The 27699-nt window shown below is 39.5% G+C and overlaps 1 protein-coding gene across 4 annotated transcripts in view; it reads right to left on the minus strand.

The window, feature by feature from the left end:
- Positions 1-18513: 18513 nt before the first annotated feature.
- LOC138210383 (complexin-1-like) overlaps positions 18514-27699 on the minus strand; it is a 52458-nt gene continuing 43272 nt past the window's right edge. For all 4 annotated transcript variants that reach the window (XM_069169501.1, XM_069169502.1, XM_069169504.1 and 1 more), the window contains exon 4: positions 18514-22394. In XM_069169501.1, coding sequence (XP_069025602.1) covers positions 22200-22394 — 195 coding nt within the window. In that variant the 3' untranslated portion in view covers positions 18514-22199. The remainder of the gene's footprint in view (positions 22395-27699) is intronic.

The following is a 27699-nucleotide window of genomic DNA, read 5'->3' on the forward strand; positions in this document are numbered from 1 at the left end:
GAGCTAATTGTGATTTATGTTTTCACACCTCATTACTTTTTTATATTACTTCTGTGCTTTGAGGGAAAGAGGTTCTTTTTTTTTTTTTTTTTTTTTTTTTTTTTTTTGCTTTCTACAGTATTTTGATGGAAAGACAAAAAAAAAAAAAAAAAAAAGCAAAAAAATAAATAAAAAATGCCCAGCTTCTCCTGGAGGCGATGTCAATTAGGGATTCCAGATACTGTCAAGGCAAAGAGAAGAGTTTCCATGATGTCTTAGGGGTGAAGACCACCTACCTCAGCAGCTCTCCAACTGAGATGCCTTCTGGAGGCATTCGCTCACATTTCCCATGAAGCTCGGAGTTCAATTGGACAGTAAGCACATATCTTGCCAGGCACAATTACACAGACAGGGGTGAGTTTAAAATGGAATATAAAGGTCTAGATTTAAAGCTGTTATGTGAAGTTGTGGCTGTCAAGAAACAAAACATGCTGAATGGTTATCAGCACTTTTGCATATAACTCAAGATATTCATTTGCAACTAGAAACGTCATGAGAAAATCTTAACAGGAGACTCAAGATATCGAGTCACCAAGGGAAGTCAGTGCATCTTCATATAATCCAGTATATGGAAACCTCTGAAGCATTGAATTGAATACAGAGCCATCGTTTGCCAGTGAAGCGTATTGACATGAATTTAAAAATCTAATATGTTGTTGATGCTAGATGGGTTTTTTATTAACATCTTTTGCTAATCTGGGATTTTTTTGGAACACAAATCTGTATTGGTGCATTGGTTCAGATTACTGCTGACACTGAACAGCACCACTTACTTTTAGTTATTTGTTCATTTCTCATTGAATATTTCTCTTGTTCACCAGGTAGAAAAAACAATAGATATATATTTTTTTCTATAGTATAGATAATAGCTACTATAGACCAGAGCTGCCCAATTTGGGGCCCGCGGGCCACCTTTGGCCCTCACTTTCTTTCTTTTGGCCCGCCATGGTATTTAACAAGCTCGTCCTTATTCTCCCCCCAAAAACCAACAACGATATAGATGTTTTATGTTTTTGACAATAATTTCTACAAAATAATAAAATTACAATGGAACAGATTAAAGTGTTTTATTTATTCCAAAATTTTATTTTAGACCTTGAATGGAAAACTTTGTGAAATGAAAAGTGATTTTATATAACAAACATTTAGTTTTGGCCCACTGTCCTCCATCCAGATTAATATTTGTCCTATTAAGGAAAGAATTTGAGACCCTCTGGTACAGACGTACGTCATGGTGTTTGCCTAAATATCAGATGTTAATCATTCATATTGTTGTTGTCACTTCCTGTGTCACAACATCAATAATTGATGGATAAATCTACACAGATTCTGAAGTACTTCCGTTTATTCTCTCATGGCAGATACGACCTCATGGGACCCCATGGCTGCTACGGTGGCGTGTCAAAAGATCATTCTCTTGAAATACGGCGTCACCACGTCCAGTGCTTTGCTCTCCTTTTGACTCCCTCATCCAAATACGCAATTAACTGGGGTCGTCATCCATGGCCAGTCGTGTCAGTCGATGGAGCGGATCTGCCACAAATAAATTAGTCCTCGAGAAACCTCTGAGCTCCCCACATCAAACGTCGCACAACTAATTGGGCACTTGAAAGGAAATGAAAAGTTGAATGTTGTCTCGAAGAAAGTGAAAGTGCGTAATTGGAATGCAAAATAGAAACCCCAGGAGAGCCCTCTTCACCTGAGTGCCTTCCCGGTATATTTATTAACCTTTATCACATCAACAGACGATGAACATGAACTTCTGGGATGACCTTTCGGTGTTATCTGTTAACTATGCAGGAGGAAGTTGGGGGTGAGAAGGTCGCGAGTTGGAGAAGTTTGGAAGTCTTTTTATCCCGCTGAGTGTCAGGTGTGGATAATGGCACATCAAATACCCTTTTTGCAAATCGTACCCCGGTTTTCAGCCTCTGCGCGCCGGTCTTTGTGCAAATAAAAAAAAAAAAAGAAGGGTAAGATTGATGCTCCGCTGTCCTTCATGTATCACTGCCTCACACGCCTGAATGATAATCCTGCCCATCAAACGCAGGGCAAGACAACACAGTAGCTGCAGTCATTTTCTTTTCTTTTTTTTTTTTTTTAAGAAGCACCGGTCCGCTTTGATGTCTGAACAGCTTCTCTTCACGTCTGATGAAACGAGCCGGACATAGTTTGGTGAACTGAGGTTCTTGCTTTTGTACTAATAACTGTGTGCAACAAATTTTAGGGCAGACATATACTTTTCTAAACGGTGCGGAGTTTATTACATGTTGAAAACACCTCTGCAGTCTGTTTTTTTTCTTTTTTCAAACAAACAGTAAAGCCCCAGAGAGGTATGAGAGGTGAGCAGCAACCTTGAGATTAAAAACAAAAAAAATAAAATGTGGTAACAACATCCTGCTGATTTCTTTGTAAAATAAGACGAGAATTTTTCCCTCAGTAGCGACTGTTAGGGTGTCCTTGAACAGAGCCTTTAATTATTCACTCAAAATGTTCTTTATGTATGAAAGTCCCAAGGGATAAATCATTCCTTTACTGGACATCAGGAAATAAGATAGGTACTGTTTAAAAACTCATTGGACAAAAGGGAAAACATATTTTGGCTAATGGAACCAGGAGATGTAATTTCTAAAATAAAGTCAGAACAGGAACAATACAAATACGGACATCATGATGCATTGGTGCGAGCAGTTTATTACAACCAACATTTACATTTTAAAGTTAAGCGACCTGTAGCGGTTGAATAAATAACAACAATCCAATCTGGTGTTTCGTCTTGTTATGCTCCTTTGAGTGCAGCCAGCAAGCTAGCATCTACTGATTTACATTTAGGGAACATTGGTAAACTTTAATGTCTAGCGATATCCCTAAACTGCATTAAAATGAAGGACTTGTACCGTACTGTGTCTCGTAACTTTCTTTTTTTTTAACTTTATAAAATTGGTATTAAATAAATGATTTTAAATGAACCGGTATGGAAGTCAAGGGATCTCGACCAACATAGAGAATTTAGATTTTACGATACCCGGCCTTGTTACCGTTTTGAGTCTGTAAAAACCTGAGACTTTCTCCGATGTTAATGAACAGCAACACAATGACAGCAGGCTAATGCTCTGTGCTGATGCTCTCGACATAAATAAAGAAGGAATTATGTTGTGTCTAAGAACCAATGCCACAATGAAATAGACTTTCTTCGTTATTGATATTTAAAAAACAACAATAAACCTGTCTTGAATTCTCTGTCATGCTTTGAGTCATACTGCCTGAAACAATGATTTCATCCCATCTCGGTCTTCTTTTGTGAAAAGTGACCCTCTGCCGGCCAAAATGGCAGAAACACAGTATCATGCAGGTCCCTCAGGGCCACTTCCGCAATGACACATGTATTTTAGGAGCCTTGCTAAATTAATTTCCATTTTTCCTCTCAATCATATCTCCCTGCCTGCGTTTGGAGTGAGCATGCTCCATGGGAAATCGATTAAATTATGCATGGGAACAAATTGATACTCTGAGTTAAAGGTGGTCCTTATCATTAATTCCCCTCCTCTTCATTATCCTGTTATGATTCAAATGAATAATTGAAAATTCAATACTGTCACTGTAACCCAAAATGTCTCTGAACACAGTGTCTGCTCTTCATTTTTAGGCATTATGGGATGTCATGGGTGTAGCAGGCTGAAAAGAAAGAGGGTTTAGAGGGTGGCTCCTTCTTTTATCTGTCTCATTACAAATTCTTTCAAATCTTCTTTTTTAATTGCCATGGCCATCACCAGTGTAGTGCATATGCTGATCAAATGATGGAATCTTGATTAAAAAGAGGCTCCACTGATGTTTTCAAGGATTTCTTTTTGGTTTTACTTGTGAAGTTTTTTTTTTTTTGGCAACCTCATAAAAAATGTGCATTCATTATTTTTTTTAAATTCTGCTGCAGTGAAAGAATATTACATTTATCGCCTTGTTGGCATATTGCAACCATGGATACTGCATAATGTGTGACATATAATACATTTACCAACTGAATACGAAATTTCAGACATTGCTGCCTTTGGCAGAGTAGCAACCTGTGGCGCTGAAAAATAAAGCCAACGTGGAGTGCTGAAACATGCAGTTCCTTAAATGGCCACTTGAAGCAGATTCAAAAAACGAGTTAATTCTCAGAGAACTACCTACAGGTTTTAACAACCAGGCTTTTTTTGGCCCACCACAGCTCCACCAATTCTTTGCCTATTTTTGGATTACCTGGGGGTAAAGCCGAGTCAGGCGCTGCCAAGATGGCGACGGCCAGAACCACAAGACTGGTCTTCAAAATTGCTCTTCAGGACACTTGTGGTTGATGTTATGGCTACTTCCATTTTTTGCTTACAGTCAATGGTTTAAATACCCAAAACATGTCCACAGACAAGTCATCCAATTGTATAGAACTATAGATCTATACAGACTGATTTGGCATCATTGGCTACAAAAATATTGCTTAGTACAAAAAATATAGAGTACATTCAAGAGTGTGGATTTACATTTTATGCAGTTATTGAATTGCAAATGTATTTTAATCCACTAATACAAATATCTAGTTACCACAGATTTAAAAAAAAAAAAATGTACATTTGTCAATTTTTTAAATACAATTTTAACACAGCTAGAAACTGTGTTTTTTCCCCAATCATACCATGCCATTTTAAATCGATCCGACAACTTTGAGCAACATACTACCAACTCTTTCTTATCTATTTATTTGACTTTGGTTTGAAACAAATTTGAATAAATCTGATTAATTTAAAAGAGTAAATGACCCCACAGTTTTCTTCTTCCATAAACACAAAAAGCTGCATCTCGATCAAACTGACAAATGAGGATAGAATTGCGCAACGGATCCTGTGGTACTCAGAAAGGCATCGCAGGCTGCACAAAGGCGGCTGAAAGGGGACGGATCGATGAGAGAGGAGCAGTGGGCGTTGGTCAGTGAGGGAGTCACCAGCCCCACTGCACCAATCCATCATTTTGGGTTTTCAAATCTTCCCCACACCCACCGTATATTGACATGCTGGATGATACATGACCACCGGGTACTCGGGATGTTTGATTTCAGAGCAAAGTGTATGGATTTTTTTTTTCTTCACAGACAGCAACACACGTGTCCTTTCAACCACTCCAGCGGTCTGGTAAATAATTTAGTAACCACCTCTCCTGTGAGAGCTCGAGTACTATGTAGGCCAACATGTCTGACGGAGTCGTGAAAGCCCTCCTTCTGCCTGCCTGTGGTAATTCTGTGCATTAAGCTTGGTGGCATTAGATATTAACCAGCTCTATTTCAGCTCTTTCAGTTGCGGCTTTGATGCCAGGTCCGCTCAGTGTTTTGATCTCAGAACACAGAAGCCTGAAAAAAAAAATGAAAAAAAAGGCTGGTTTGGCAGTAGTGTTTCAGTTCAGATGGTGGATCTGGAAAAAAAACCAAAAACCAAAAAAACCATCATCCCCAACGTGAAAACCCAGAAAAACCAACACTGATCACAAGCTGGAAGGTAGTCTCTCACTCGGGGAAACTCCCCCCAGTCTGTCTGATTGTTGCTGTGTATGACAGAAATACCATGTAATTAAAATTTTTCTTGCCCTCGTGCTTTAATAAAAAAAAAAAATCATTCTTACTAATTTTCACTTCTATTGGTCATTTAAGTGTCTTTGGTCGTTAAAACCTCACAACAAAAAAGAAACAAGCGTTTACCCCATTCTTGAAAAATTATATATATATATATTATATGTGGGTTTTATTCAATAAGAGTAATATGGGGATTATCCTAATGCTGTTGAAAAGTGTTCAGCACCCACTAATGTCATTATGGTAGCTCAGCCCTCATGATATCAGTCAGCGTGATGCATAGCAAATTTACAAAGCCAACGATCAACATAATGATCTTTCTATAGAAGATACCAGATTTATCTGTGGCACTATAGATGTACACTGTGCTGCTAAAGATTATTATTTTGAAGGGTTTTTGGATGAATGAGGTGCCACATTTATGAATTACATCAGAGTTCTTGGGGAGGATGGCTGGCGTACAAAACACTCATATTGTAGAGGCCGCCATCCAACAAAAGCATTTCAGCAAAGGTTACGGGAGAGGTGGTGGTTTTAAATAAATGTAAATAAATTCATTGTGACGTTGCTGTACTGATGCACACCATGACATTTGCTGTAAGGGCCTGAATGAGTTTTATATTGCTGCAGTTACAGTGTCAGTGATTTAACACACATGTTGGTAGATACAATTTTCCTCATTACATCGATAAGTTAGACTGTATATAAAAATGAACATAGCCTCCAGGTCTGAAAACTGAAGCCACATCAGAAGTCCCCTTATGTGTAATACCATTGAGGACCACCAGGGGCTGGCCCCAAATAGACTCCAATCGATGATCAGTGTTTTGGTGGTCCTTCTTATAATAATTTGGCTATTAGAGGGATGTTTGAGGGGGCATGTCTGGTTTGATTGACATGCATGGAGTGCAGTCAGGTTGCCTGTGTGGGTGGGCGGGGCATAGTGTCCTCGGGTTCAGAGTCTGATCCACCTTTCGCTCCTCGCTAGCTTGTCCAAATATGGTCACTTCTGGATCCACTTGGCCACTTGGATGATAAAAAACAAACAACAACAAAAAAACCTTAATCTGGTTGCAATTACATTTATTTCAAAACCAACCAATGATTTGTATATTTACAGAATACTCAATGTCACTGCAAAGACAGCTGTAGTCAAAATGAAGCCTTGGCTGACATGTTTCCCATCGTCCTCGTTGGAGAATCAATGTGCCAGTCTCCTTCTTCTTGCACAGTAATAATTCTACAATCTGAGTGTCAAGATAAAAAATAAAAAAATAATAATAAAAAAAAAATACTTGGCAGCTGTCACACATCACCAGAGAGGGGGAACGAGACGTCTTCAGGGTCCATAACAAAAAAATTAATGAGCTCTTCCCAGTATGCCTTCATAGTTTTGTCACAGCTGGACTCGAGATGGTTCAGTTCCCTCACTGGGGATCCTTCACTATAATCTTGTTATTTGTGCAGTTATGGCGAACTATAACACATCACATGACTGTACTTTATCGTATGCTTTGGTTAGTGGTGGGGGATTTCAAGCTAAATGAGCTGCTGCCTAAATTTGAATCCTGAACATCCAGCAACTCTTGGATAGTAAACCAAGAGCTCTGACTTATTTAGCATGACGGTGGTTCACTCTGGCAGATTCTACTACGCAAAGTGTTTGCTGGAGGTGACGGGGAAACCATGCGGTTGCCAGCTGGGGGACGAGTACATGTGCGCCTTCCACATCGATGTTTCAGGGTCTGTTCGCTCCACCGGTTCCCGCAGAGACCAGCGCACTGCTCTTTCTGCTGTCGGCCACCAGCAAACACACAGCGGTATGGATCCAGAGCAGAGACTGTTTTCTACTGCGCTGCTCACACAGAAAAACGAAATGTACATTATGATATCTTTAATGGTATCGAGAACAAATTTAGCAAGAATTTGCACTATAATCTGACATGTTAACTGATTTAAAAAATGTTTTTGTGTTAAATCTAAGTGATTTCAGTCGATCCTCACGATCCTTATATCAAAGCTGCATGACCTTCAATAATCAGCGGGTTGGATTGACCTCTCAGTTTGGAAAAATATGCTTGTTACATGAGTATATATGAAGTTAACTGTTGAAAACACAGCTAAAAGGACAAACTGTGATATAATCAAAGGTTACTGCAAATGTTTTCCGACATGGAATCATCCATCTATACCCGTTATATTCTGAACTGTGTCACGGGGAAGCTGGAGACTATCGCGGCTGATTTTGGGAACAACCTGGACAGACAGAAATAGACATGCACGCTCGCATTCACACTCAGGGCAATTTAGAATCACCAAGTAACCTCACATGCATGTTTTTTTGGATGGTGGGAGGAATCTGAATCTTCTTGCTGTGAGGTGCTAACCGCTGCAACACCATTGCGCCTCATGGAAAATGGAACCAAAGTCTTGAAAGTGGTCCACAAAATGGAAATATAAATCCATGACACCTGCTATGGAAGACTATGCAAAAAATGTATAGCTCCAGAAAAAAACATACATGAACCTTGTGGTGAGATTTTATTCAGTCTGATTGATTTCCTCTGATATGTGAGACGTCTGATAGGATACAGTAAGTATTTATACAAAAGATGGATTTTTTGACTGCAGCATTTAATAACACATGATTATTAAACACTTCAGTTATAATCAAGATAATTATAACTGGACTGAATATTCATAAGGCCTAAGAATAGGTCAGGGAAAGATACTGGTGTTAAGCAAGTAACAAATTACATTTAAATGAGCTGGCTAATTAGATATCTACTGTAAAAGGACTTCCTTCATAAGTGAGCTCAAAACTGCCACACTAATCTTATTTTATTTATTTATGCGGTATATATACCATCTGTATGTTCCCTGTGCTGCACTGAGTTTTGGATAATTCTTTTCAAAGCCTGTTTATACTGTAGCTCCACAATGTGGAAGAACTTGAACCCAAATTTGAGTCTTCGTCATGAACAGATTTATAAAAGATTTTGTCAATCTGTTCAGAGCACAACTCATTTTTTACAACTTTGCATAATGAAGTTGTAACTCTGAATGAATGTTAGAAGAGTATTCTCTCGTGCACGAGGAGATGTGAATTCAGATCCCGGGATGAATCCCCGCAACACGAGAATCAATCAAAAAGCGAGCACAGACATGATGAACAGCAGCCCCAAGAAACACCGAGCGATTTAATCAGCCTCGCGAAGAGGCAGGTCGGAACCGGGTTGACGGGCCACAACCGGCGACGGAGGCCCCTCGAGGCTAATCTGAACTTTCAAAGAAATCCAATTATAACGCCGGCACTAAAGAGACAAACATTTGTCGTCTGTTTTTTGGGTAACACTGCTTCTGTACAAGAAAAAAAAATGAAGGTGTTTTCTAACCGTGACACCAGGGGAAATAAGGCTCAGCTGCCGCGGCTATTATAAAAGTGAGCAAGTCCTTTTGTGCGGCTGAAATGTTGCGTCTGCACCGACGTAAAGACTCTTTGTTTGTGTGCTCAGTTTGTTTTCCTGGAGTCACATTGCCATCTCTATCTCTCTCTATCGGCGACAGAAGTGAAACAGTAAGACTACACTGATATCCACAATTAAAGGTGTAACACAGCTTTGCCCTGAGATAATTTCTGTTTTTACAGCCACAAGTTGTACTTTTACATGTATGTAGTTGTAGATATGCATGCCTTTGTACTGTAACTGTAATGCTGCATTCAATCAGTATTGCGGTATTAAACTAACAGGAAAACCACTCGTTATTAGGAAAAGGGTTATTCAAAGGTCTTTAGCTTGAGCGCTGAGTTTCAATTTAGCCTACACCAGAATTTTCTTTTTTGTGTCACAACCTTTTAGTTGCTGGTTACTAAATGAAACGAGATGCATATGACTGCTATAATGTTCAAGATGCCATTAGAGTGGATCTGACTCGATTTGATTGGCAACCCGAGGACACCATGCCCCGTCCAGCTATCGCAGAAACCTGACTGCACCACAGGCCTGTCAATCAAACAGACACGCCCCTAAACATTACGCTTTTTGGGACATAATATCTAATTAATGATGTGATTATTATCAGATGGACTGCCATAAAAACTAATAAGAAGAAGTGACTTTACTGAATGTTATCACAATGACTTGTTGAAAAAAAATTACGGATATATTTAATTACAGAAGTTCAATGGGAGTCTATGGAGCCAGAGCCTTTTTGGGGCCAACCCCTAGTGGCCATCGGTGGAATTGCACTTAATGGCACTTCCTCATTAGCCTCCACTTGTCAAACCCAGAAGCTACGATCACTTTTATACACAGTCTAAGTGTGTTAGCAATAAAGCACGTGAGCTCAAGAGTAGTGATCACCTCAACAGTAGAAATAGAGTTGCAGGGTTCACACAGGAGAGCAGGTAAAAGGCTAAAATCCAAATCTTTACTTTCTGTCTCGAGGTCATAAACAGTTCGGCAGTCAGACTAGTAAACAATCCTCACAATAGAGAGGGCGAAAGACTAAAAGTCACGCAGACAAAAAAGGTCAAACACAAGGAACAAACAAAGTTGGAGGACTTGACTGCAAAGAGTTCAACGGCTGTCTTGGAACTAGGAGGTGGAAAGGCTGGCCTATATACACACTTCACTGATTGGATAACACGGCACAGGTGTGTGCCGAAATTGGCAGGAAACGGAACAATGACAGGAAATGAAAGCGCAAATGACACAAATGGAGGTGGATGGCTTACAAAATAAAACAGGAAGTTAAATACGGAGTCCAAAAGAGATGTGATTATCGACCGTGGATAAGAGACCCGAGAGAACTGGCTCCTCTAATTATCTGATTGCTGCTGATGAACCACAGCTGAGGATGTGTTCACATGTGCTGCGGTCACAACCAGCCATGGTTTCTTCATTATACATACCAATATATCGTAATGCAGCTCAGCCTTTTCCTATGGATCAGAGGGAATTGATGCAATCGAAGGCAAAATATTGCAAAGAAACACAAAACTTGTAGTGAGGTAACCCAAGACTATTGGGAGGGGATGCAAAACTTATTCTGAGGAAAAGCAGACGTTGTTAAAATTCTCTCTGTGACCCTTCGGGGGCTCTGACAAGTTTCTTGCAAAAACAATGTGCAGCCCGGAGGAGGAGACCGGTTGAAACTGTGGAACCTGATTCCTGGAATCTCAGTGTGAAGTCAAGGCTTCTGTGTGCTCTTTGGTTCTCCTAGAGATCTTACGGAGACTGTTGGTGTTGAAGTGTTATGCTCTTCTTTTTCTTTTTCCCAATTATAACCCCTCACACTCTTCCTTTCTACCGCTTTGTTGACAGTTTAGCAACTGGAGCATATCCGTTCTTACCCAACCGCCCATATACCTCACGATGCTCAGCTCACACGTTGCATTGCAGTTTACTTGATAATTTGGCACAGTTGCTCACCCGGTCTACCTCAACCGCTCTTTTTCTATTTTTAGGTCCAATTTAAAGTGTGAGAAGCTCTATTGTTGCACTATCTGCTGAGAAAATTGCATGTGTTTTAGGTGCATTCAAGCAATCTCACCGCGTCTGACTCGCCGGCTTAATGAGAAGTCTTATCTGCACCTTACACTAATACCCCATGCATATTTGAATGTGTTTAACGTAAAATCATGTCCCCACAATACCACGACTCTAAAATTGTTTTTCATTAAAAGAAAATGTACTCTTTTGTTGCGTCCTAATAAGGGCCAAGCATAATGTAGGATGCGAGTTTGTTGTAGCTCTGTGATCAGCGACTATTTTAAACTCCTATTACCCCTGTTTCATCTACGCTATGATTTCTGGGTCAGAAAATCCTCTTGAATATCAACACATATTTTCCCCACCTTTGTCAGTTGAACATCCATATGGTGTCACAGATAAGTACTGTGCCAAATTTTTTTTTTTTTTTAAATCAGATGTCCCAATTTCATCTCCAACTGGAAAATGTTGAGTGTTCGCTAATTATAAGTGGACTGTCCTAGTTTATAATGACATACCGTTTTTTATGTTCTTCAAAAAGTAGCACATTAGTAAAATCAGGTAACTTTAGTTTTGGGTTACAACAAAACTTATGGTGTCTTTGAACTTTTTTAATAATTAAGACAAGGATTTTTTTTCACTCCATTTTTGGAGCTTTATGGAGAATTAAAATATATTTTTTAGGTGGACTTTCATCCACACAGCATAAAAATCCAAATACTTTGTTTGAATGTTAAAATTTGTTAAGGTTAATAATTTAGGCAGAGCTATAGCACTCCACACCTCTGGAAGTAATGAGCAATCTGCATTTTAAAGCACACGGATCTCTTACAATACTGTGCATTGACGAGCATCTCAAATGAGATGAACTTCTCTTTAAGCCCCTGACTTCAGATTGAACACCGTGAGTTGCCCAGTGGTTCATCTCACACAAAAAGCCAGCATTTCAATTTCAAAGCTGGCCATTTGCTTGAAGCGGCACGAGGCTCCTCTGCATAAATCTCTACCCATCTCTTGACGGTGGAACAAATGAATGTCTTAAATTAAATTTAAGACAATTAGGCCGCCTGCTATATGTAATTGGTTTTCTGGACGGATCAAACGGCTACAGCTCGGGCCTGGACGAGAGGAAATGTGGGCGGACTCTGAAATTCAACGAGGGAACTTGGGCTGAGGAGTCCCAGATGCTTCATCAAACAGTGTGGTAATAAGATATTACAGTGTTTCCACATGGGAACCCGGACAATCTTTATGTCAGGCTTGCAAGTCTCCTCTTTTCTCTTTTCTCCTCCTCAGCACATGGTCCACTCCTTGATAGCCATATAGAAGGTGATTTAAATTACAACGCTCTCTGCCACAGCTGCTTCAGAGCTAAAATTCAGATGTCAGGCTCATAGCATTACTCTCCGTTATCAAATTTCCATAGACGACTGGCAGTTCAATTTTGCAGCTCAGCAAAGCTTAATCCCGAATAGCACTTTCTGTGAAGGTTTCAGATTGAGCTCAGGGAAAGACTCTGTAATATTCATGCACCATGTTTGAAAGGAGTAAGACTATACCGAGGAAGCCAAAACAAGCTTGTGATAAAAAGCTACGAGCAGGCCTGTTGAAGTACTAATCATGTAGAGAGCAGTTTTAGGAGGGGCAGTAGCTGAGCTAAGAGAGACGTGATTGGTAAAGAAGCTAGGAATGCGTAGGAGGTGAACACTTCCTGATTCCCGTGGACGTCTCCAACTTCCAAAACTAATTTTGGTTACAAACTGTCGGCTGGGAAACAAAAATCCCATTCCTGCTTTTTGGTTACAAATCATCACTTATCAGACCTCCAAAAATGCTGAACTCATGACCATTATCAAAGAGAAACTCACTGATTCAATGGAAGACCTGCAGCTGCAGACACAAATATTAAGCTAACCTGTTTTTCACCCACTATTTTGAGCTGTAACTACTTTATCCAGTGCAGGAATACAATGTAAAAGGCGACAGACAAGCATGATGCAAAATAAAGGCCATACAGGGGAACATCAAGCCCAGATTCTACTGTAATTTAATTTCTTCTCTAATGACTTAAGATGTCTAAATCATATGAGCCACGTTAGATTTAAGTCAAAATTTCAGTCCATTTTAGTTCACTCAGGTGCATCGAAAATACCTTTAAGGAATAGTTGTACACTCTCGGCAAGTGAATAGAAAGCATGACAGATTTAAAAAAAAAAAAAAAAAAAAAAAAAAAGGAACAGAATCATTTTACCTGAATACATGAAGACAAAAACCAAAAGAAAACCAGTGAAGAAATGAGGAGAATAGAAGTCCAACAATTTCACATTTACCAGACGCTCGGAGCTGGATAACCACAAAGAGCGAGAATCCTGAGCCACATTAGTTGAATCTATACCACAGCTGGTTACCCAGCGAGAATGCTGGTTGATTAAATGTAAGATGATGTCTTTTTATGCAGACAGGAGAAGCAGCACATCAGAACAGTGTGGGACTGACAGCTTCCCGGAAAGAAACATCATTGAAGCACAGTAGTATTTATAGGCAGAGCAAAACATCCTGTTTATCTCCCTCCAATCCGTGTGGAGCAGCATGCAGTATTTATGCTCCCGGTCTACATCTTCTATTTATGGAGAGAGAAAGTTTTATATATAATGCAAGTCTCTACACACGAGGTTTTGAGGGCATGTTTCTCAGACTTGGCATCATCGTACGCCAGCGAGCACGTGAGACTCCGAGAAGAAATGCTCACTAATTGAGGTTAGGAGAGCTCTTTAACCGAACTTCTTAAATCCCTTTCAGCCTGTTCGTCGTCTCGTTTTAACACAGTGAAATGGAGAATTGTCCCCTCGGAGTCCTGTGCTTAAATTAAATGGCTTATAATACGTCAGACCATCACAAAGGTGGCTGGAAAAGCAGGTCTATTGTTGGTAGGGGTGAGGAAAGGTCTCCAGGCTACTTTATTCGTTAAATGGACCTATTATAGCTTCATCTGAGTTGCCGCAGCTGCTGCGATTTCATGTCAATGGACTTGTCAATCAGAGTCTCCCCAGGATGCTGCGATACCTATCAAGGTCTCGCTGGATGTAGAGCTGTGAAGTGGAGAGTGAGGCTCTCTCAGTGTGATGACCGTCAACCAGCAGTCTGATGGGTACCTCAAGAGGTAATTTGCATATAAAACATGTGAATCAGAAAGCCTATCTGTTTGGAGCACATGGTGTCCACTGGACATAATTTAATGTAAAAATAAACCAGGCTTTTTCAGGGTGGTGGTATTGGTCTCGCGATATATAGAAATTCAGCACCACCGGTCATGCACTGTTGGTCTCTCTGTATTTCCATCTGCAGCTACACAAGCAATGGTTCATGTAAACATACTGTGCGTACTGGTCTTTAGGAGCAGTCGGTGGTACACAGCCTTCAGACTGAACTTTAAGGACATTTAACTTTTCGGTTTTTTTCATTCCTAAGAGACGCAAATGCAGCTTCCCTGAAAGCAGAAATGACAGGTGTCCACATGTGGAGCTACTTCAGCATCTTTAATTGGCGAAATTGGTTAAGAATAAAATACTAAACACAACACATCTACACTGCCAGAAATTGCTACAGGTGGGGTAAGAACAGGTATGGCAGGTGCATATAGCAAATCCATTCATCATTTTCCATCCATTGGTATATCCTTGCATCCATCCATCCATTTTCTACCACTTATCCCAGGTCAGGATCCCAAAACGTTCTGGGGCCGATGAGCTGTATCATCTCTCTAGTGTGTTTTGGGTCTACCCTGCAGTCTCATACCATTTTGATATGCCTGAAAACGGAAATGGAAGATTCCTTTCAACTGGCTGCTTTTGACACGAAAGGCTTTACTCCGAGCTTCCTCCGGATGTTGGAGCTTCTTACCCTGTCCCTAAGGTGAGCCGGCCACCCCGCAGAGGAATTCCCATTCTTTCAGACACTACCCAAAGCTCATGACCATAGGTAAAGGTCGGAACCTACATTAACTGATAAATCCAAAGCTTTGCCTTCCTGCTCAGCTTCCTCTTCACCAGAACGGTAGAATAGCTGCTTCACCGCTGACGCCGCTGCAGTCAATATATCCTCAGTAATATTTTCTGCACCTTTACTATGGTCACCATACAGTGTATCAGCAGTTAGAACAGTCAAAATGCCACTGATATCAGCAGGTCTGTCCATGTCCTCATGAAGGTTATTATCTCTATCCGCCCTTAAAAGAAAAACTCCAGATTCCAGTTACAGTCTGTGCACACTGGCTAGTACATAGGGCCAGGGGCCAGTGCCCAGTGGAGAGCAGTTAATTGACATTGACTGCTGAATGTCTACAGGACACCAATAGAGTCACAGATCTCCTGCTGCCTGAGTGCCGCTCAGAGAGCACAAAGGCAGCTCGGTTTGAAAAGGCTACTTCGGAGCATGAATGCTAATGGAATTGATTTATACCTCCATTTCCTGCAGGGAGACTTGTGGACTTTTATTGCAAAGGAGGAGCCAAGACCCTTGTGAGTGCTCAACAGCCTGAAGAGGAGGAAAGATGCCCAAGTAAAAACCGTCAGAGGCATTGCAGTTGTGTCGCAAAAGAGAGCTACTAGATCTGGAGCTATTATGGAAGTCCACCAGAGAAATGGCTGTGAACATAATGGCACAAAAGAAGGCAGGACGGAAAATTCCCGTGAAGATGTTGGTGGTCTCAATTTAGTAAAATGCAGATTAATGTTTCCTGTGGTAAAGAATACTGTCCCTATCTTTACCTTTAAAGCTGAACAGTGCGCTCAGCTGACTGAAGGGTAAATTAACTGAAGTAGCCAGCTGGCTGATTAGTAATCATTTAGCAGCCACTAATCAGGCTATTATCTACTTGATATATGACTACTGACAGCAAGGAAGAGATGGTTATCTTACTCAATAACCGGATTTGGAAGCTTAAAAAGCTAATGTTGCATTAAGGTTGTGTAATGTTAACCAGAACAAATCCGACAGGCTAAAACTTCTATTTTTTTGAGACGGTTGTGTCAAATGATTAAAACGAAGAATGTTAAAATCCCAATATGTTTTTATATTTTGACCTATGATGTCTGAAAACCTTTATACTGTAACTACTGCAGCTATAACATCATATTTTTCAGACCAGCCCACACTCTCTTTCAAGTACATTTTGAATGAGTCTGCAGGGCACCATTTACATCTAGAGCTAATATTCACTCCCACAGCTGTGAGTAGTTTAAAGGCACAGTCACATTCATATTATTAATTAAGTCCAGCTTACACATCAGTGCTGGTATAACTCCATGTGAAAACAGTTCATGTTATCTGTGGCTTTAGAGGAAGCTCTCTAATATCAGAGGGAATACACTCTGATTATGTCATGGTGATGTCATCAGGTTTACTTTGTTTCTTGTGTAATGCTTCAAAAGACCGGCATTAATGAGGCTCTTGAAAGTTATTGTTTTGCATTATGGGCTGTGTAAGTTTTCATGGGTTTATTTTAAGTGCCTCAGAACGAAGAGTCAGGATGTCCTGGCCTCCTTCTGCTTCCTTTCTCTTTTACAATTTTCACAATCTTATCCTCACTATTTGCAAAATGCAAGAATGAGAAGTTCAGGGTGGTGAATAAGTGTCCAACATGTTGGACTTGAATGCTGGGGAATGTCAGCCTGGCTCCGCTGGACTGTTGCTCACAGCGTCAGTCTTCGCTGTATTACAGTCTGGAAACCCTGTTAGCATTAAGGTTTGTGGACCAATCAGCGACCAGTGGCGGTAGCTAAGCACAATGACGTTGAAGTAGTTCCAACAATGGTGGTGGCGGTAATGTTTTAGCGCACAACTGCATGTGGCGGTCAATGCAAAATTGTTAAAGGCTGCCACAATAATTTAGAAATTAACTCAAGGTCTACGGCCATTCGGATGCAACGACTGGAATCAGTCCTCAATGGAGGGTCACCAGACTCGTATATTCACAGTGAATTTGGGTCAAACCAGGATAGAGGTAAAACCAGGATAGGAGAATGTCACCTTGTGTATCAGACAAAAAAATGAACATTGTTTTCTGTCAAGTTTTTAACCATGAGCGAGAACTTCACCTCATCTTAACCAAGCGTTTTAGTGGCCAACCCTCAACCATACCTCAATCATCAGGCTTTTAAAAGAAGAAATAACCAGTTTAAAACGTGTTGGCACCAAATGTTTAAAAACAGGAAAATAAGGAACTTTTATCTCAGTGGATGGATAAAATGTACCTACTGAGTTGTAAGTGGTATTTAGTAATTAATCTCAATACTACTGCTAATACTTCCATAAGTGGTTATAATAACAACCTGTCTGTGAGATGAGGGTATTAATGTGTGAGGAGCTGGCAGAGCATAAATCACTCAACATCTGTTGCAACAGACAGCGAGAAAGATTTCGTCCCCACACTGCTCAAGAAACCACGTGCTTTTTGAAGCGCAACAGTATGCAGCCATGTTGTCTGTATCTGGCAAGTGAAATATTAATTTATACCACAACTGAAGAGCTATGTAAATTTGTTTTCAATACTTTGCTACTCTCAAAAAGAAGGTGTGTGTTTTTGTAAGGTAAATAAATGACACGACCTTTTGGAAGAACCGTTTTTAAAATCCAAACCAAATCTCAGATAAGCACCAAACTCCAAAAATGTCAAGGCATCGTAATCGTTTAATTTCCTTTAGACGTCAGCCTCCTTTCTGTGCTAGAATTAAATGCAACTCAGAAGTCATTGCCATCCCTGATCCTTGCTTGGCGCTCCTCCATTATCTTTTTAGTGGATTTGTTTGATGTAAAAGGTTTTTTTCCGATACCCGTATCACAGGCCCACTTATGACAAACCGACTGCTGTTGAGATAGAAGCCATTTGCATGGCTTTGATGTCCGTGTACTCACTGTGACACCATCACGCATCTTGTCTCCCTCGCCAATCACGATTTGAACGACACAGTGCATTCTGTTTACAGCCCTTTTCGCTTTTATTGAATAGATGTTGAAATTCCTTCTGAGAAAAAAATAAGAATAATAAAATGTAAAAAAAAAAAAAAAAAGCACAACAGTCATGTCGAGATGAAAAACAGGATTGACTGACAGAAACAGTAACATGTGATATACATCGAAGGTCTTTTGCACATACTTCCTTTTACGAATGCCATGCAATGGGATATGATCCATGACTGCAGGTCACGTCTCAGTCTCACAAATCAGGGATGATCCTGCCTCCCAAACCAGAAATACACTACATGTCTCTACTACTGCTTCTACATATTGTTTTTTAATTTTTTTTTTTTTTTAATTTTACACAGAGGTAGCAGTAGCCAACGGACTGCTTGCAGAATTAGTTTGAATGCAGAAACACAAGACGATGAAAAATTATATGAAATCACTTTATTCTCAGTGTGCGGTGATTCCATTTTTGCAGGAAAGTTACAGACTGAAATATTCGTCTAAAATGGCATGCAGTGAGGCTAACAGGTGGAGCTTTGAAACACAGAGGACACAAAACGATTATATCAACAACCTTGCCTACATCGCACACCATAAGCATGCATACATTTTTGTCAACAAATAGGGAGAGAGAGAGAAAGAGAAGGAGGGTGAAGATTTTTGCAGTACAAAAAAAATGCACCAAATGAACATGTTTTTTTTGTTTTTTTTCTTCTTCTTTTTTTTGTTTTTTCTCAAAATACCAAACCACCAGAAGACAGAAACAGGACTGGCTACAGACACGAAAGAAAGAAAAAAAAAGAAAAAATACTGCACCAGTGTAAGCATCTTCTCAAAACATACAGAACAGAGGAAGACAGATGCAAGAAGAGAGAAAACGTCAGACAGTTACAGTCAAGTCACATCGAAGGAGTATTTATTCAAGTGCCATGTTTCTTTTCAGGCAGTTTTTTTTTATAATCCTATTAATGGCTGAATGAGCGGCACTAATGAGTGACTTCTAACTGCAGTGGGGTTTCTGACACGGCGTCTACCAGACGACAAAATATTGATTACGCATGACTCGGGCAGTTTGTTCGGGCAGTGGTCTAGAAGCCATTTGGAGCGCAATCAATTTACAAAATGATGATCAATGTGTTTATGACGGGGTGTGATGATGTCAGTGGGTTGAGATGCGATGGGTGATCTGATTTCAGAGCACACCAGTTTGGAAAAAGACTCACTGATTTGCCTGAACGCGCTAACGATATCTGCTAAGGTGTTGTCGACGGGAGTCCTTTTCAGGGGCAGTCGTTGTAGCTTTTTTTTTCTAGAATATTCTTGGGCCAAACAAGAGTTTGAATAAAAGTTGCTGAAGGCTCGCTAGGCCCCTGGCAAGGAAATCGTTAAATTCGTTAGCAGAGAAGGCTAATTTTGCACGAAGAGAAGGCTAGTTATGGTTAATCTGGTAAAACTTAAAGGTAGAATACCTGAGAATTTACAAATAAATAAAGATATGCAGCAACTAAATAAGAATGAAACCTCTTGTTTACTACTACCAGCACTATTCTTTGGTTTGATTGAATAATTGCTCTGATAATGGGAATGGGAGTGCGTGATGCGTGATGTATGATTCCAAAATGCCTAACAGCTAACGGTTGCCAACTATCTGCGAACAGAGGCTGGCAAAGGCAGTTGACAAGTAAAATCACAGGAAGGTCAATACATGTGCTCTACAGGTGACCTCACCACACTGTGCCTTTTTTATGTTATGTATATATATATATATATATAAAGAATATATAAATATACATATATATTTATTTATATAGATATATATGTATGTATATATATCTAAATATGTATATAAATATATATTATCGAGCTCACAATGCACAGTGGAAAGCTAATTTCCCTCGTCTATGCCACATGAATACACTGCTCTGTATGTAAAAACTGTTGACAATGTGGCTAAATAGGTGTTTTTTAAAACCCCTTAATTACACCTACAGCTACTGTGTGCAAGAGGATCACAAAAACATTTTCCAACAAAATGTATCACAAGATTTAACTGATCACTGCTAGCCGCACATTTAAGATTTCCCTCAAAACATCATGTGGGTTTTTTTTTTTTCTTTCTATACATGGCAGCTATAATAGCTCTTGAATGCATCAAGTCAATACATTATATTCGCTCTAGCAACAATTTTCAGGTTATATTGTTGTGATGTACTTGTTTAATAAAAAGGCATTTACTGCGGCCTACTGTAAATATTCAGCGTGTTTCCAGAAAAAAGTCTGGTGGAATGTCTGAAATATCTGGAATGTTTAACAAGACACTGTGGAATGAAAGGGAAATAAAAAACAAGGCATATGGAGAGAAACTAGAGTTCATTCTTGTCTCTAAATTTGTGCCTTTACACATTTACCTGCAAGAAAGAGTAGACTCTGCAGAGTCGGCAAATGTTTTTTTTCTTTTGTATGATCGTGGGCTTTAAGTTTCTCGTTTTTTTCCGCAAATTTCTTTGCATGATTTGTAAACATCTACTTGTGAAAACCTCCGGTGCAATTTGCCTTTCGGTTTGCAATTTTGGCCACGAGTCCTGGTTGTGTTCGTTGCTCTGTGACTTAACATTTTTCAAGACATGAAACGAATCGTCCCACCTCCCCTCTTTTCTCTGTTTTTAATTAAATATGCATGACCTATAAAGGCGTCACCGTTACTACAGCATGTAGACACGTCTGCGTCTTCAACACACGACTAAACACATTAAGGAGTAACTTTTAAACACACAACAATGAAGATTGTCTGTTATTGCTGATTTGGGACTACGCTCCCATCAGTAAAACCAACGGACACAGGACAACTTCATTTCGAACAATATATTGCACTATTGTCACTGTCTGTTCACATATAATGTGTTCACAACATAGTTGTGTTTGCGAAATGGATTTCTTACTTATTTTTTTTCTTACAAAAAAAGTCATGAAAATGTTAACACAACTCAAAAATTAACTAGCCTGGTCAAACTTTTACACGTCCTATTGCGAAAGCAGAGTATGCGACACCTGCCACGGGACATCCAACTGAATTTTTAAACCACAAACATGTATAGCCAGTGAATTTTTAGAATTTTTATGTTACTGCTTTCAGACAAACTTTATGTATGGAGAAGCTCTATAGTCTTCCCCATGGAAGAACATTTTAGACACAAAGTCAATTATCGCTTACTGTACATGGTGGATGTCAATTAAATAAAATTGGAAAACCAGTTATTGCCTCAAATATCAATGTATTTTGCTTCATCATAACAAATGAAATGGTATCCATTTATGTACTTCACTTCACACCAATTTACTGCATGCTTTAAAAAAAAAAAAAGTAAACAAACAACAACAAAAAAGTCTAATTTCAAATTAATTCCTTCCCTTTGTGGGTTTACAGATGCTGCTTGGACTTTACCGGAGCTCACATTACACATTCACAGTAAAATCAATGGGAACATAAGGGACAGTTTTTATGGGGTGAATCCTCACAACGGAGAACCAATAAAAATGCTTTTTTTATATATACACTATGTATCAAATATTAGTAAGAACATAAGAGGAAAATTTCAGATTTTGATATGATTTGGATAATTTCTTCAAAGTTAAAAATATGGCTTATACTCTTAGTCATCTTGTTATATGTCATATTTCATTCGTATATAGTACTCTTTGTTTTTTATATAACCGAGGCTATTTACAAACAAAAAGGGTGGATGATGGGTGATATCAGGTCTTTTTCTAAGTGCTGGACATTTTGAAAACATGGCATCAGTTTGCCTTGAAGTAAAGACATTAGATCTAGGTGTTGCATACTTTTTTAGAAATACGATTATAATAACCGGTTATCAAAGAAGATGCTCTGTTTTGAGAAGTTCAAAAGTACGAATCACTGTCTGAGACCCGATGGTTTAACTCGAGGACAAAATCATGGCACGTTGCGCAATTCCACGACACTTAAAAGTTGGGTTGGCGGGGTGGGAGGGAGGTGAAGAGAGGTGTGATTGCGGGTTGGGGTGGGCCAGGGTGGTACAGCATTGATTAGATGAGCGTTGTAAGAAGTTAATCACGTTTCACCCAAAACACTGTTACTTTTTATTGAACATATCCATGAGTGGTGTCGGGATGAATTTCATGACCGTATCCACGATGCTCTCCTCTTCCTCCTCGTCGCCGCAGCCAGTGGGAACCGCCTTTTTCGGGCGGGTGAGGCTGCCCTCGGAGGCCTGCTCCATAGCAGCCGCTGCCTCGGCTTCCTTCTCTTCCTTCTTCTTGATGCCATACTGCACAGGAAAGAAGAATGAAAAAAAACAAACATATAAAGCCGTCTTCAGACAGGGTGTTTTCTCCAAGCTCGGTGCTGAGTTTTGTCTCATATTTTTGTTGGATCTAAAAATAGATGGTCAGGAGTAAATGTACTTTTGCAAAAAACTGCCAACATCAAAAATCAACCCCATTTGTTGTGTGCAACTTATAAAACTTATTATGACCCAAGTTTTACTGTCTGTGGTTGTTGCAGAAGAAAGTGTAGGCCATTTTAAAAAATACAAAATTTACTGGGAAAGAAATTCAGAGCTGCATGTATCTGCTGGACGAAGGTGACCCACAACATGCTCTTGTGCACCCTGAATGACAGGCACACAGCCGGAAAAAAACTTAATGGATTCTTTTAATGGCCCACTGGGATTTGTTTCAGTATTCCAAAAGGCCAACACACCACTAGAGACGAGAAGGGCCTTTGCTCACTTTCTTCTATTATTTTTTATTTTGAAGTGCTCTATTGATCCACTAAAGTTGTACCCATTCCTATGTACAAGGACTAGTGAGCATACATATATAGTAGTAGTATAATAACGCCAGGGGACCGACCAACAGGAAAGTTTTACATCACACATTTTGTATCACATTTCTAAAATTTTTGGTAATTTGGTTTGAAAACAGATACCACTCTTGCAAAGTAATTCAGAAGTATTCATTTGTTTGTATTAGCTTCATACATTAAGTGCAGTGTATAGTGTAATATTTTGGGTCCTGTAAGAACAGCAGTTAAAATGGATTTCTGCAATTAAATGTAGAGTTAAAACTAAAAAGAAATTGAGGTTGTTTTGTCTGTTTGTGGCTGTAAATGGAAGCTTTAACGGCTGCTGGCTCTAATTCTAAAATTTTATGGAGCAATTACAGAGGCACTCAGCAGGTGTCCTGGACAACAATTAGCTCACAAACCTTGAGCCTCACCGGACTTCTATTAAATCAAGAGTGCGTTTAGGGCAGAGCACAAAATTGCTTTTTAAAAACATGAGAGAGAACAACATCAGCTGTGAAATCTGTTTCACCTGCACCTTCACTGAAATGCTCCTCTCTTCAGTAAAGAAATGATACTAAATCAGTTTAGTAGGACGTTATTATGTGAAGGCAAATTGCTCTTCATTGATTGATGATATCACTCAGCTGGCACCTCAACTCTCAGTTAACAGAAATGCTCCATTATTGCAATAACAGGAAGTAATTTAGTATTTTTACTGTTGGTGTGCCAAAAAAAAACCAAAAAACCTAACAATGCACAATGACTACAAAATGAAACAAACAAATCTGGACAGCCTAAAACAATTTACTACTAATGCAGCATGTCAGTTCAAACACTACATTTGTAATTGAACCTGAAGCCTTGATGAATCCAAACAGATGGCGAACTGATTGGATTAGTTTCAGTTCTGAAACCAGGAACTTGTATTCTATTTTGGCATCCAGTCTGTACATTTGTGCTCATTAAAGTATATTTTGTGCATTTGCAATCCAAGTTTGTGCAAAATCAATACAGCTGGACTGCAAGGAAAAGGTTGTGGAGTACAGGAAGGTCACCATGCAGGCTGAGTGGTGGTTGATCGAGAGGCACAGATATGGAAAATGAGCCGCACTCCTCTGTGACCTCTTTGCTGCTTTCCCAGACACGAGTTAATGTGATTGTGGAGCAGTAAATATCTTAAAGGAGGACCAGTAGTGTCCATTTCCACTGTAAAGACACAAGCTTAGACGAGTCTTGCTGTGGAGGGAACGGTAGTTAATGTCTGTTGCAAAAACACGTCGTTTTTTCCACGGTACAGATGTTTGCCATTTATTAAAGTACAAATCTAGCTCAATAATATATGCTGCCATCACTAAACCATCCTTTTTGCCTGTATGTGATATTTTTCTTAGAAATGCCTCCAAAGAAAGTCTCTGAGGTTTGAGTGACAGCCTAAAGACTTGACAACAACTGAGAAATGAAAAGACCGTCTTGGAAATAAATACACATTAAAGAGCTGAGTGTTTATAAAAGACTTTGCACACTGACAAAGATCAGTAGCTGGTCGGGGCTGATTGTGGGATTAAAACTCAGTTTTACTGTAATTCTGGTCCAACATTTCACTCAACAGAGGATTCAAAAGATTTGGTCTGCAGCCAACGAGGCCCGTTCGGATTCTTCTCAGCTAACTTCTTTATACCCAGTCAGCCAATAACATGCCACTCTCTGATCCTTATCACACAGATATTTTTCCTTAAACATACCGTGACAGCCATCAATGTCAAATCAGATATTGTAAAAAAAAAAAAAAAAAAACTGTTTCACTCGGTCGATGTTGGGCAATCGAACAAAGAGCATCAGAGAATAAAAATATCATTAGAAGACAGGGAGGAGAGATTATATCTAACTTGGATTGATCTTTATCGTCAGCACTAAAATACCATTAGACCAGTTCAACCAATTCCCATGTTTTTAAAAAGGAAAAGGTCCTGAGTGTGATGAAGGTGCTCTTTGGTAGGGAACACAAAAAATAAGGTAAAAAAGTCCAAGGCACTCTTCTGGCAAAAAAAACTAAACAAAAAAACCCCACCTTTATTCAGATTTCATGTAGAAATTCCAAAAACAAGGAGTTTTTACATGTTAAAACAAAACTGGGTTACAACTCTTGTGCAGCGGCACAAATAGTCTTCTTCGGAGTTTAAATCTCAGCACACAAACTGCCCCTTTAGTAAAATCAGGATGATTGCAGGCACTTGATAATTTCCAACACTTAAACAAGAGGCTGATATACAAAGTACAACATGTGTAGAAGGATAACGAGAACAAAAAAAGAAGACATGAATATACAGATACCAATAAAAGAGACTATATATTGAGTGCCTTGCACTTTTTCCTTTCGTACAATTCCCATGTTCGTCTTTGTGTTATAGTTTTGTTATATTCAATTTTTTTATACAGTAAACATCTGAAAAAACTGAAATTGGAAAATAGCACTGGATTATTAATCACAAACAACCATTGAAAATAGTGTGATTACATTATGGATGACTTCATTAAATGAAGGCGATGGAAGTATACATTATTGACTATGTCAACTAGTAGGAACAGGAGCCACAACTGAGCCTTGTGTGTGCATCACAGATGCGCTCTAATCGAACTACAGCCCTGATCATCAGGGTCCTTAAATCGTAGCTGCAATCCTGCATGCCTCTCAAATTTTGCGAAACATATGCAGTTGCATTATTTAACAAGTCAAAATTTTAGCACAGTTCTTCACAGGCAGCTTTAATAATGAAGATATTTCAGGGGGTTATTGTTTGACTTTCATGCCACTATAAGAAATTGCATTCATCTGCAGCTGCATTGCATTAGCTGCTATGCTTTTAATATTAATGTGATGTTTACCACTAGAATGTGGTTCTTTGAAAAAGAAAAACTTTGGGTAGGGCAGATGTAACGAAGCATCCTGATTGGCTTGATGGTTGAAACCACTTCTTCCCAAAAACATTTGAGAATCAAAAGTATTTTTTTCTGAGAAACCTTTCTTCCTGGTTTTATGACAGAAAAACACACTGATGCGACCGGTTGATGGATATCTCTTCTGGATCTCCCTCTATTCCCATTGTTTGCTCTCTGCCTTCCCTTCATGCTGCTCCGTCTCAGTCTCTTGCAATCTGTATCACTCAGCCTCTCTCTCTCTCTCTCTCTCTCTCTCTCTCTCTCTCTCTCTCTCTTGCGCTTGTTCCACAGTAACAAAGGCTTGCATCAGTTGAAGTGAAGACAGTCACGCTTAGTCAGCCCCTCTCCACTCGCTATAATCAAACACTTCCCGGAGATATGCTGTCATATCGTGCTCTCTCTCCCCTCTTCTTTCTTCTTCCACAATTGTTTCAAAAGAAAAAAAAAGTCACGGCCACTCAGTGGAGTTCAGAGCTGATCCCCAAACTCCACTGATAGTTTTACAAGGGCTACACATGAAAAAGTTTTAAAGTCAGCCCGAAAGCCCTCAAAGAGCACTCAAGTCAAATATTCAGTGTGTTATTAGCAGTCTGAAGGAGAATATTTCACTGCCAGCTGCAGACACTTTAATACTATCATTTAAAATTTAATTACTGATTAATTAAATATTGAACATGAATTTATCAAAGACAAGATAGTCTTGGTGAAAAAAAAAAAGAAAAAAGGGGGGTCAGTAAGACAAAAAAATAAAATCCCTGTGAAACTGGAAATTAGACTCGTGCTGAGAATATTTTTAGCGATCTGTGCGTCTAGTAATCTCATTTTATGACCTGGACCAGACTGCAGCAAATAGACTAATGTAAGGCAGCTTTTTTTTTTTCTGAATAGAAGCAACCCTGTCTCCCTGGCTAATTAGTTTTGGGTGGAACATAATGCTTCTTGCATTAATGTTTTCAGCAGTAATTGTTTCAGTGCAATGCTTCCTCCTGCCTCATGCTTCATGCCAGCATAATCTTTTCTTTATTCGAAGCTGCACTAAATTATGTATTTATATTAACAATGGGTGAAAGACAATGTTTAGAAAACGTGGGCAATGGCCCTTAGAGAGTGTTCATCAACTTTGCAGTTTCTCTCAGCTGTAGAGAAACAGCTTAGCATCCTCCAGCTCATTGGTTTGATTTTATGTCCTGTAACTTCACCACTTTGCTCTCATTGACCTGATTTGCAGCCGGCAGATGTTTTTGGCAATACAACTCTGTTCCTACAATATTTTGTAGGAAAACTAATGGGACAGTTACACTTGAACATTTACACGTTTTGCTGTAGTGGATGCGCGTGTGACTTAAAGGAAAACAAAACCATGAGCAAAAACACATGGTTGGGGCTAGGAAATAACCACATGGTTAGCGTTAAAAAAAATCCAAAATTAAAGAACAATCGTTTCAGCTCCTGGATTCGAACCCCATCGTCCAGCATGGCAGTCTGTTATTAAAAATGTCCCTTGTACCTGGTCTCAGGACCTCTGTTGCGGCACCACGGTCACATGATCCTTTTTCATGTTACATTTATGTGCGTGTAAGTTTCACACCTACAAAGCGTGTCATAGACACGCCGGTTGACTACAGCATAACGTGTAACTGTCACGCCTAAACATCGCCAAGCGTGGCTATCTCACATTTTGCCTTAGTGGACTGGCGTGTCTATTTCACGCTTTGCTGTGAAACTGGGTTGAAATATATTAGCTGCTATACAACTTTGTAGTATAAGATCAATATTTGTATTAGACAATGCTGAGTCGTCCATTTCACCCAGTGATGCTGTGCAGTGGTTTTGTAGGTAAGAAACAA

The sequence above is a fragment of the Embiotoca jacksoni genome, unplaced genomic scaffold, assembly GCF_022577435.1.
Source record: "Embiotoca jacksoni isolate LCO1_2020_lvr unplaced genomic scaffold, fEmbJac1.0.p SCAF_45, whole genome shotgun sequence".
Lineage (NCBI taxonomy): Eukaryota > Metazoa > Chordata > Actinopteri > Embiotocidae > Embiotoca > Embiotoca jacksoni.